Here is a 10,549-nt window from a genome sequence, read left to right as displayed (position 1 = left end):
CAAAACAAAAAAAAAGATTTTAATTATTAAACACAGTTTAGTAATGCAAACTATTTACATAAAGAAACTGTTACATACTTCATGCCATGCTCCTTAATTTATTAAAGAACAAAACGAATCCTTCAAGTGTCATAAGCGTTCGAGAGATGGAGAGAACAAAACGAGTGAAGTGTATTGTTAGACCCAGACAGACATTTTCTTCAAACGTCTATTTAAATAAATCCAACCAAAAGAAAGCCCAGCATGGGCTATCTGCAGATCCGCACACCACAGCACTCTGCACGAGGGAACCGTCCACCGCAAACATCCGACACATAAAGCTTGGAGTGGTTAGCAACCGTGAGTATATACAAGGCCAGCAAACAACTGTTCACCATACTAAACAAACAAACAGAAACGTGGTTCACTTTCATATTATACAATGAGACAAACTGGTGATTTTGTTTTGTTTGTTTTTTTTTTTTTTTGTAATTTTGTTGTCTTTCTTCCTATCTTAATATTTTAACCTATACATAAGTCTGACCTGAAAAACGTCTTGTCTGGGAACAGGAAGTGAGAAACACCAGCACAAAGTAGCAGGAGTCCGCAGACCGCTTAGCCGCAGCGCACTAGATGCAGGGGAAGGGGTGTGGCTTGGGGAGGGGGCGGAGCCTTGTCCTATTGGCGGTTGCTCTTGATGCGCTCGAGCCTCTTTTTGAGGTCGTCGAGGTTGGCGGCGGGCGAGGAGGCGCGTCCGGGACTGCGCGAGCGGGACTGATCCTGCTGGAAGTGCGACTCGCGGGACTCCTTGAGCTGCGAGAGCTTGCTGTGGAGCATGTCTGTGGAGGAGGCCAGCGGGGGCTTGTGCAGCAGTGAGGAGAGAGGGGAGGAGAGGGGGGAGGAGTGAGGGGAGGAGAGAGGGGGCCGCTCGTCATCCGCCACCTGCTGCTGCTGTGGGAGAGAGGACACACACCGAGCGTAAACACCAGGTACCCTCCACAGACCAGTGTTACACACCACTGGAGACGCTTTAAATTTACACATCTTAGACCTATGACTTTTTAAAGATGAGTGTGTGTGTGTGTGACCTTGGAGTTCTCCAGGCCGTGGCGTTGACGGAGGATCTTTAGCCTCTCGTAGTACACGGCGGGTTTCAGCTCCTCTCCGTTGCTGCTGGCCAGCGTGGGGCTGTGGGAGGACGTGTACAGCGACTCGGTGCTGTGCTGGGGGGTCACTGCACGGGTCACAACACACTACACTTAACACAGCGCTGAACCATGCGCCATTATTCAACACAACACTGGCCTTTCCAAAGCAAAAAACAAAAGATCAGGTTTCTATGATATGGAGTGTGGCTAGAGGGTGGGGGCGTGGTCTAGCATGTGGGAGGAGTTCACCTGCAGAGCTCTGGAGGCGGCTCTTGCCCTCCCGCTCAGATTCTATCATGCGCAGACCACGCTCCACATAACTCTGGAAGAACTGAGACGTGTTCTTCAGAAAAGGGTCCAGGTCTGCATCAGAATACTTCTGCTTATACTCATACAGCTCCGTCAGGCCCTGGGAGAAAGAGAGAAAGAGAGAGGGAGAGAAAGATCTTAAAATTGAAGCTTATTGCATTTTCAGTTCTATAGGCATTAGCCCCTGAGGTCTTCCACACTGAACCCACAGACTGGGCCGCTGTGGAGCAGGCAGTGCCGGCCGTCACCTCTTTAGTATTTTCCTTCGAGCCAATCTTTTTGAAGATCTCTGAGAGGATGTCGCTCACTTTCACCTTGATCACTTTGTCGTCCTGTCGGCAGAACAATGGAACCATACGATAATTGGCCTGAAAATCTCTTTTAAATTATACATTTATTTTTGCTCCAAGACTAATTTCTCTGGGTGGTCTCCTATTATCATGTGAACACTCCACTATCATTATGCTGCTCACACACATTTATCATCTGTGACTTCATTTGGTAGATTAACTCAGGCCTGTGGGCTAGATTAACTCAGGCCTGTGGGCTAGATTAACCCAGGCCTGTGGGCTAGATTAACCCAGGCCTGTGGGCTAGATTAACCCAGGCCTGTGGGCTAGATTAACCCAGGCCTGTGGGCTAGATTAACCCAGGCCTGTGGGCTAGATTAACCCAGGCCTGTGGGCTAGATTAACCCAGGCCTGTGGGCTAGATTAACCCAGGCCTGTGGGCTAGATTAACCCAGGCCTGTGGGCTAGATTAACCCAGGCCTGTGGGCTAGATTAACCCAGGCCTGTGGGCTAGATTAATCCAGGCCTGTGGGCTAGATTAATCCAGGCCTGTGGGCTAGATTAACCCAGGCCTAATGAAAATGTGGCATTTCGCAGGGCAGCTGTCTGACCTACCGATCGTAGCGATCCTTTCTCCATGATCTGATCAGACTTCAGGCCGGACAGATTCCCAGAATGCTTCACAACTCGCCGCAGGTGTGCTTCGAGCTCAGACTCGTTACGGTTCTCGATCATAGACAGGTGGTCCAGTATCTGCACGCAGACCAGACCGCAACAAGCAGTAGTTCCACATCACTTCAGAACACTACATTAAATGATTACCATATGTAAATTTGTTTTATGCTAAATGGCACTGGGAGAGCCTGTAAGAAGCCCACAGAGGCTGGTTATGCAAATAAGGCTTGATGCAGCCTATTCTGACGTCAAACATGAACATGATCAGAGATCGTACGTCTATAAGGGCTTACATTCTGCCACAAAAATCTCCCAAAAGTGCTAACCAGAGCCTCCTAAACATTGTTTTAAATAAATTATGCAATACTTTTATGATTTCTTTAAGGAAGAAAAGTAATAGTTACATGTTACTATTACAAATAGGGAACGTCACAATTAACTTAATTGTAATTATATAACATTGTATGTATGTTGTTTTTAAGCACATTTAGTTTTATTCATATTTATCTACTCTACAGAACCCTTACGAACCACTTCCTGTTGGTGTTGTCAGATTAAACATGGCAGCCTGTTTCTTCCCCATGTTTTTAAAAGTACAATTGTGAGATTAGTATTGCACCTTAAAGTCTCCTGGCTGTAATCTGAAGATGTCTTGGGTAAAACAAACAAGTAACCCTAAGTGACTATAAAGGTTCTACTGTAAATGTATCAGCTGACTTGACCAACACCAGCCATTAGTATGAACTGTATTCCAGTTTGGAAGGGCCCAGTCTGGCCATGGTCACTTGAGCAGGCGTGTGGGAGCTGGTCTTCTCGGTGGGGTACCTTGGCCCCGGTGAGCTTGCAGAGTGTGTGCAGGAGTGTCTTCAGTGTGCGGTGAGGAACGTCGCTCTTCAGCTGTTTCAGCTTCTCCTTGGGGAAAACCTTCATGAAATTATGGACGTCCAGGAGGATACGGTCCAGATTAATACTGTTGATGGTCTCGGGCAGGAAACGGATCATCCGCCAAAGACACTGTGGAGGGGGTGGAGGAAGGTGGAGCAGCCATGGAGACACAGGCACACATCCCATAATAAGCCACATCCACACAGACACCATTGCTGGTACACAAATACACATGCTCCAACATACAGATATACACAGAGGGCACAACCCGCTTACCTTCATGACCAGCTCAGAGAACATGGGCGATCCTGCGGTGGTGATTAGACTGTCCTGTAGCAGGACCAGCAGGGCACTGCAGGACACCACACACACCAGCCAGAGATACAGAGAGTGTGTTAACATCCACACAATAACTCATCTGGTTACTGGTAACTCATCTGATCCAAACGTATGACGTGCATCACAGTAAAGTGACTGAGACCCTTGTTGTCACAATTATAAACGGAGAGGTGAAGGTTAGCCACGCTGACCCCTGAATGCTACCGTGTTTATAGGGTAACTAGGTCTAATCAAGCGCTGGTCTGGGGGCTGGTGTCTGACCTCAGGATGTTGGTCTGATCAGACTTCTCCAGCACGCGAACCACCAGAAGGTTGACGGAGCGGATGAGCTGCTGGCCGTCTTCAATGTCCTCCACCCGCGAGTCCAACATCAGAGTGATCAGACCGTGCATCAGGTCCTTCAGCACACCCATAGATGCCTCCCGTGCCAGACTCTCCGTGGAGAACAACTACGGCCCATGCACGCGCACACACACACACACACACACACACACACACACACACACACACAGAAATGAGTGCAAACACCCGCAATGGTGAAGTCTTTTCTCATTTTTACATTCTGGAGTAAACGCTTCTGTTTCAACAAGCCGCATATAGCTGGCATAACAGGATGTATACAGGTGACTCCTGGGACACCAGACACCCAACTCAACTCATTTAGCTCAATTCATCTACTTTCGTTTTCCTTATCTTAGATCATCATTTATAAAACGACCTAATAAAAATGAACAAAAAATAAAAACTTGTTCCCCGTGAAGTGTCTCCTGTGCTGGGGCTGAACAAGCGCAGGGGTTCGTGTGTACGCCGTGGCCAGCGTGGCGGTGGGGGGGCGGGGCTTACCGAGAGCATGTTCCCCACGATGCAGCTGTACAACTTGAAGATGTCCTTCTTGTCCAGCCGGTCGTCTGCCATGTGCGTGTTGTAGATGAGACGGAGCTGCATGAAGGTGGCGATGAGAAACTGGTCGATGTGCCCAGACATGGCGTCCGCCTTGTCCTCCTGACGCAGCACCTCGTCAATCTGCAAGAGGACAGATGGCATTGTGGGAAATGCAGTTTCTTGGTCCTGTATGTGCCTTTGACAGGAACAGTGCTGAGCAGATGGGAACTGTAGTTTGCCTGTTAACTCATGCAATATGCCATGCAATAAGGTTGAGTGGAAACATAGTTTTGGTGTGAAACGGGCACGGGGGTTCTACAGCGGCTTGGGTCCGATTAAAGGCTGCTGACCTGTGCCAGCGCTTGGATACTGGTGTTGATGTCACCACTGGCAACCTGGGAGATGACGAAGTTGATGGTGGAGGCTGTGCTGTTATGGAGCTCATCAAAGTGAGGAGAGACGGAGCGAATCCTGCATGAGACAGACACAGACACAGACACACACACACACACACACACACATTAACAACAGGACAGCGGCTCCTCGTTCTCCTGAGGTCTGTTAGCGATTAGTATGGTCTGTTTACTTGGGTTCAGGGATCATAACGGGCTCCAGCAGCTCGTCCAGTTTGTGCTGCACTAGGTCGGGGAACTCGCTGACACGCGTGTGGTCGTTCTCGATCACGTCCAGGTCCAGCTGGAACTCCTTGGGGATGGTGGGGGCCATGTGCTCCGAGTGTGCGTTCTGAGAACGGGCTTGACTGGAGAGGTAGACGGAGAACTAGTCACATTCATGCAGTTCACAACACTTCACATGCACCAATGCACAGAGCTTTGCATCAAAACAGATGAAAGATGCGCGCCTGCAAACACACACACACACACACACACACACACACACACACACCAGACACACACCAGACACACACCAGACACACACCAGACACACACCAGACACGCGGGTGCGCCATCACACATACGCCAGGAAGCAAAGCGGATGAATGAGCAACGGGAGGCCTTTGTACACTTTTCCAACGACAACCATGGAGTCCAAACAGCACCCTGGCCCCCCCCCCACCCCCTACTCATACAGGCTTTCATGAGCCTTTACAAAACCTCATGTCACATCTATTTGGTGACGTTGGACTAAAGTTCTAAGAGGTGGTTAGCAGTGCTATTCCAGCAGCGGGACTGAGCCCCACCGTGCTGGAATCATCTACGGGAGTTATGAGGACACCTCTCATGCAGTCTAGTCCCTCTAAATGGCCTCTACGTCCGAGCCTGCGCTACGGATCTACATCTCTCCGGCTTGGGTGCGTGTCGTAGGATCAGAAGCTACAGCGATGCGGCTGTACTTACATCCTATACGTGCGGTACATTATTCTGTCCAGGGAGAGCGGAGAGAGAAACGGAATGATAAAGGAGGAAAGAGAGAGAGAGAGAGAAAGAAAAAGAGGCTCAGGTTTAAGAGAGACCACATGCAAAGAAACAAGAGGACCCAATGAGACCTGGTGGGAGGCGGCGGGGGAGGGGAGGGCGTGTCCACATTCATTAGCAAGCTGACTGGATTTAAGGTAGACTGGTGATGAATGCTGCACAAAGCGTTCACAGCTCATCTCGGGCTACCTTAAACGAGTCAAAGTTAGCTTGCTAAAAACTTCTGAATAAGAATCTGGCTTTATAGCATAGCACCTCGGAGAAAGAGAGCTCCAGTACATGCTTTATGGAGGTCAAGGTGTAGAAAGCAGAGAGGATCAGAACAACCCTTGTAGTTCAGGACAGAAGCCTCAAGGCGGGGCAATTTAGCGTAGGCCATATTAGTTATCCTTACGTCAGCGATCATCTCCGCTAGTTTGGAGTGCTTAAAACCCCAGGTCATGCTTTCATAGTCAAACTCGCCCTCATCAATGCTTGAGCGCTGAGGCACAGTGGCACGTACTTGAGTTTGTTGGGCACCTCCTCCTGGGCGGGCTTGCGGAGGAAGGTAGCGTTGGGATTGGCTGGGTGCTCCCTCGGTGCTCGGTCCTGTTTGGTGGAGACGGCGGGCGTCTTCTTAGCCGAGCGCTTGATTCGCTCCTCCAGCATGCTCATGTCCTTCTCCGAGAGCTGTGGAGCACAGGACACAATAACACCAGAGCTGTGGAGCACAGGCCACACTAACAACAGCACAGGCCACACTAACAGCAGCACCAGAGTTGTGGAGCACAGGCCACACTAACAACAGCACCAGAGCTGTGGAGCACAGGCCACACTAACAACAGCACCAGAGCTGTGGAGCACAGGCCACACTAACAACAGCACCAGAGCTGTGGAGCACAGGCCACACTAACAACAGCACCAGAGCTGTGGAGCACAGGCCACACTAACAACAGCATCAGAGCTGTGGAGCACAGGCCACACTAACAGCACCACCAGAGCTGTGGAGCACAGGCCACACTAACAGCACCAGAGCTGTGGAGCACAGGCCACACTAACAACAGCTCAGGAACTGGAGCACAACTCTGTAAATGTTACACAAAAGGTTTTCATTGCAATAAGCTACAGGTCAACTGGTAACTCTCTGGACGTGTTGGCCAAATGAGTTTTGAGTGTAAAGTGTCCTTGGCAGCTCATGTACGTGTAACTTCATTCATTCAGTTGTGGAAGTCTGGTTGTCTTCACAGAGGATGACTAACTGCTGCCTACACACTATCAGATGTTTATCAACACAGTTGCTTGGTCACCCCGAATGGGACGAAACCTGAACCAGGCGTCACCTGTGTATCACATCAAGGCTGAAAAGAGGCGTGACACAGACGGCAGCCTAAAGCAGGGAGGGAGCGTCTGGGGGAGGTCTGGGCCCGCCAAAACGGCCCGCACCCACCGCGGCAAGCAGCCGCCCGACATCCTGGGCCACGCAAAACCGCAGTCTCCAGGAAAAAAATCTCACTAGTGTCAGTGTAGTGCGAACCTAGCCACTAGGGTGCACACACCAGTGTATTTTAGTGCCGGTCCCAAGCCCGGATAAATAGGGAGGGTTGCGTCAGGAAGGGCATCCGGTGTAAAAACTGCGCCAAATCAAATGATGCGGATCAAAAATAGCAATTCCATACCGGATCGGCCGAGGCCCGGGTTAACAACGACATAAAGATGTCTGTAGTTAACACTTACTTTAAGAAAAAGGAAGAGCACAGGGTAACATATAAGAGTGGGGGAAGATGCACACAGGTCGACTATATCCTCTGTAGGAGACGAAACCTGAAAAGAGGTTAGTGATTGCAATGAGTTACCAGGGGAGAGTGTAGCTAAACAGCGTAGGATGGTGATATGTAGGATGGTTTTGGAGGTGAAGAAGAGGAAGAGAGAGCGGAACCTAAGATCAGGTGGTGGAAGTTAAAGGATGAGGACTGTGGTGTAAAATTCAGGGATGAGGTGAGGCAGGTACTGGGTAATGATGGTGGTGTTCTGGATACCTGGGATGAGACTTCAAATGCAGTGAGGGATGTGGCTAGGAAGGTACTTGGTGTGACCTCAGTACAGAGGAAGATAGACAAGGAGTCGTGGTGATGGAATGAGGAAGTTCAGGAAAGTTTGAGAGGAAAGCGGTTGACTAAAAAGAATTGGGATTTTCAGTGAGATGAAGAAAGTAGACAGAGGTACAAGGAGATGTCGTAAGGAAAAGAGAGCAGTGGCAGAAGCTAAAGAGAAGGCATATAGCAAACTGTATGAGAAGTTGGGCACTAAGGAAGGGGAAAAGGATCTCTACAGATTGGCCAGACAGAGAAACCTGTAGTGAGAGTAGGGAGCAGGTGGAGGTGAGCTTGGAAAGATGGAGATGTGCTTTGGAGAGCAGGGGAATGAAAGTGAGCAGGAGTAATACAGAGTACATGTGTGTGAATGAGAGGGCAGACGGTGGACAGGTCCAGTTACAAGGAGTTGATTTGGTGAAGGTTGATGAGTTTATCTACTTAGGGTCGAGAATACAGAGTAATGGAGGAAGTGAAAGAGAAGTAAAGAAGAGAGTGCAGGCAGGGTGGTGTGGAGAGCATAAAGTGTCTGGGGTGATCTGTGATAGAAGGGTGTCGGCTAGAATGAAAGGAAAGATCTATAGGACAGTAGTGAGACCTGCTATGTTGTATGGACTGGAGACAGTGGCACTGACAAAGAGACAGGTGAGGGAGATGGAGGTGTCTGAGATGAAGATGTTGAGATTGTCATGTGGAGTGACGAGGAAGGATAGGATCAGAAATGAGTTTATTAGAGGATCAGCACATGTAGCATGTTTTGGAGATAAAGTTAGAGAAGCGAGATTGAGATGGTTTGGACATGTACAGAGGAGGGAGGAGAGGTATATTGGTAGGAGGGTCTTGAGGATGGAACTTCCAGGCAAGAGGAGGAGAGGTAGACCTAAGAGGAGGTTTATGGATGCAGTGGTAGAGGATATGAGAGTGGCTGGTGGGCCAGATGGAGGAGTTCGATCCGCTGTGGCGACCCCTAAACGCGAATTGCCGAAAGAAGTCGAAGTCAGTGTAGTGTGAAGAGCCCAGAACTGGAGAAAAACACAATTAGAAAAGCTGTATCGTGAGCTCTGACAGTGAAGTCGACCAGAGAGGCCCCCACTGTGTTCTTAACAAGAGCAACGTTCAATAAGAGCGACCTCCGCTTGAACTCCTACAGAACTGCAGGATCATGTTCCAAGCCAGAGACTCAGCAGGTCAATGTCGTGTTGAACCAGCGTGTCAGGAAGGTGTTCCAGACTACAGAAATAGCGATTATAAATCACAACCCCCACATGACTTGATGGTGCTGGGTCAAAGACTAGGTCAGATGTGGTCAGCACCAGAACAAAGTGACGCGCCACCACAGGGACTCGGAGTGAACCATCGACGAGGGAACGGGGGGGTAGCAGCAGCTGGGAGCCCGTAGACCTGCTCCACTCAGCGCCAGATGAGAGAATATGAAGACATTAGAAGCTCTGCCAAAGTTGCGAGGAAGACCTCCTGCGTGAGATGAGGAAGACCTGCCTCATGACACAAGATGGTACAGCTCTGGCTACACCGCCCATGGCATCACGGAGTGACTTCTGAATGAAGCACCACCCTGGTTGTCAGTAAGTAAACAACTGAATTCCCATCATGCTCCCTATAAGGATAAAGGCTGGTAGTCGTCTTACGTTGCCGATGAGTTTGAAGACCTGGTCTCCGCAGACGTTGTACGCTGCCACGACGGTGTTGAGCGCAGCGTTTCGGACGGTGGTGTCGCGGTCGCCGATGTGCACGGCGATGTCCTTCAGAGCCTTGGAGGGTGTGGGCTGACACACGTTCAGACCGTGATTCTCAATCAGGTTGCCCAGTTCTTCAAGACACTCTGGAGTGGAAACCAAATATGAATCACGGGAGAAACTTCAGTGATGAGGCATTTGTATTTATACACATTTGGAAATACCACTGCATTGTAAAGTACTGTCTAACATGTATGTATATACTGTCTTATATGAATGTAATAGTGCAGAGACGTCCTGCTCCTTCACCTAAACGCTGTTTGGCATTCTTGGACTTGGCACCCTCCATGAGGAACGGGAACACCTTGCAGGCGGAGTAGACGTTGCACAACATGGCCAGAATGGCGCGGACGTCTTTACGCACCACGTCTTTAGACTCCCCGACCTGGACCAGAGAGAGCGGAGAAACACAGACAGGAAACTCAGTCACACACTTTAAAGCAAGCTAGAACCATGGGGTGGGACTGACTGGCTTCCCAAACACCAGTTACCGATAGCAGGTGAGTTCTATTCAAATTGAATACCACTACTTATCAGTTACACAACCCATCCAGCCAGGATGTGGCTCTGACAGGACCTAGTGCCACCAATGACTCAAAGAAATGCAATGTGTCCAACATCTGTAGGTAGGAACACAGGAATCGCCCGAATCGCATCAGTTAATTTAGCTTCATAAGCCGTGATCTGAGCCACCAGTGATCTTTAGCAGGAGTACACAGACAATTCCCTAAGCAGTTTCTCCAAGCACACTCATAAGTATAGTACAAGTATAGTCATCAGACC

The 10,549-nt window shown here is 49.5% G+C and overlaps 1 protein-coding gene across 4 annotated transcripts in view; it reads right to left on the bottom strand.

The window, feature by feature from the left end:
- Nucleotides 1–432: 432 nt before the first annotated feature.
- Nucleotides 433–10,549, bottom strand: part of ckap5 (cytoskeleton associated protein 5) — a 41,675-nt gene continuing 31,558 nt past the window's right edge. For 2 of the 4 annotated variants that reach the window (XM_077022225.1, XM_077022226.1), the window contains exons 31-45: nt 10,016–10,151; nt 9,659–9,852; nt 6,446–6,612; nt 5,866–5,889; nt 5,094–5,267; nt 4,858–4,978; nt 4,469–4,648; nt 3,887–4,074; nt 3,563–3,638; nt 3,227–3,415; nt 2,342–2,479; nt 1,685–1,768; nt 1,377–1,536; nt 1,068–1,213; nt 433–930 (exon numbers count right to left, since the gene is read on the bottom strand). In XM_077022225.1, the coding sequence (XP_076878340.1) occupies nt 658–930; nt 1,068–1,213; nt 1,377–1,536; nt 1,685–1,768; nt 2,342–2,479; nt 3,227–3,415; nt 3,563–3,638; nt 3,887–4,074; nt 4,469–4,648; nt 4,858–4,978; nt 5,094–5,267; nt 5,866–5,889; nt 6,446–6,612; nt 9,659–9,852; nt 10,016–10,151 (2,250 nt within the window). In that variant the 3' untranslated portion in view covers nt 433–657. The remainder of the gene's footprint in view (nt 931–1,067; nt 1,214–1,376; nt 1,537–1,684; nt 1,769–2,341; nt 2,480–3,226; nt 3,416–3,562; nt 3,639–3,886; nt 4,075–4,468; nt 4,649–4,857; nt 4,979–5,093; nt 5,268–5,865; nt 5,890–6,445; nt 6,613–9,658; nt 9,853–10,015; nt 10,152–10,549) is intronic. The other 2 variants (XM_077022227.1, XM_077022228.1) reach the window with 2 other exon arrangements.

The sequence above is a fragment of the Brachyhypopomus gauderio genome, chromosome 11, assembly GCF_052324685.1.
Source record: "Brachyhypopomus gauderio isolate BG-103 chromosome 11, BGAUD_0.2, whole genome shotgun sequence".
Classification (NCBI taxonomy): Eukaryota; Metazoa; Chordata; class Actinopteri; order Gymnotiformes; family Hypopomidae; genus Brachyhypopomus; species Brachyhypopomus gauderio.
This window is presented reverse-complemented; position numbering and strand designations above follow the sequence as displayed.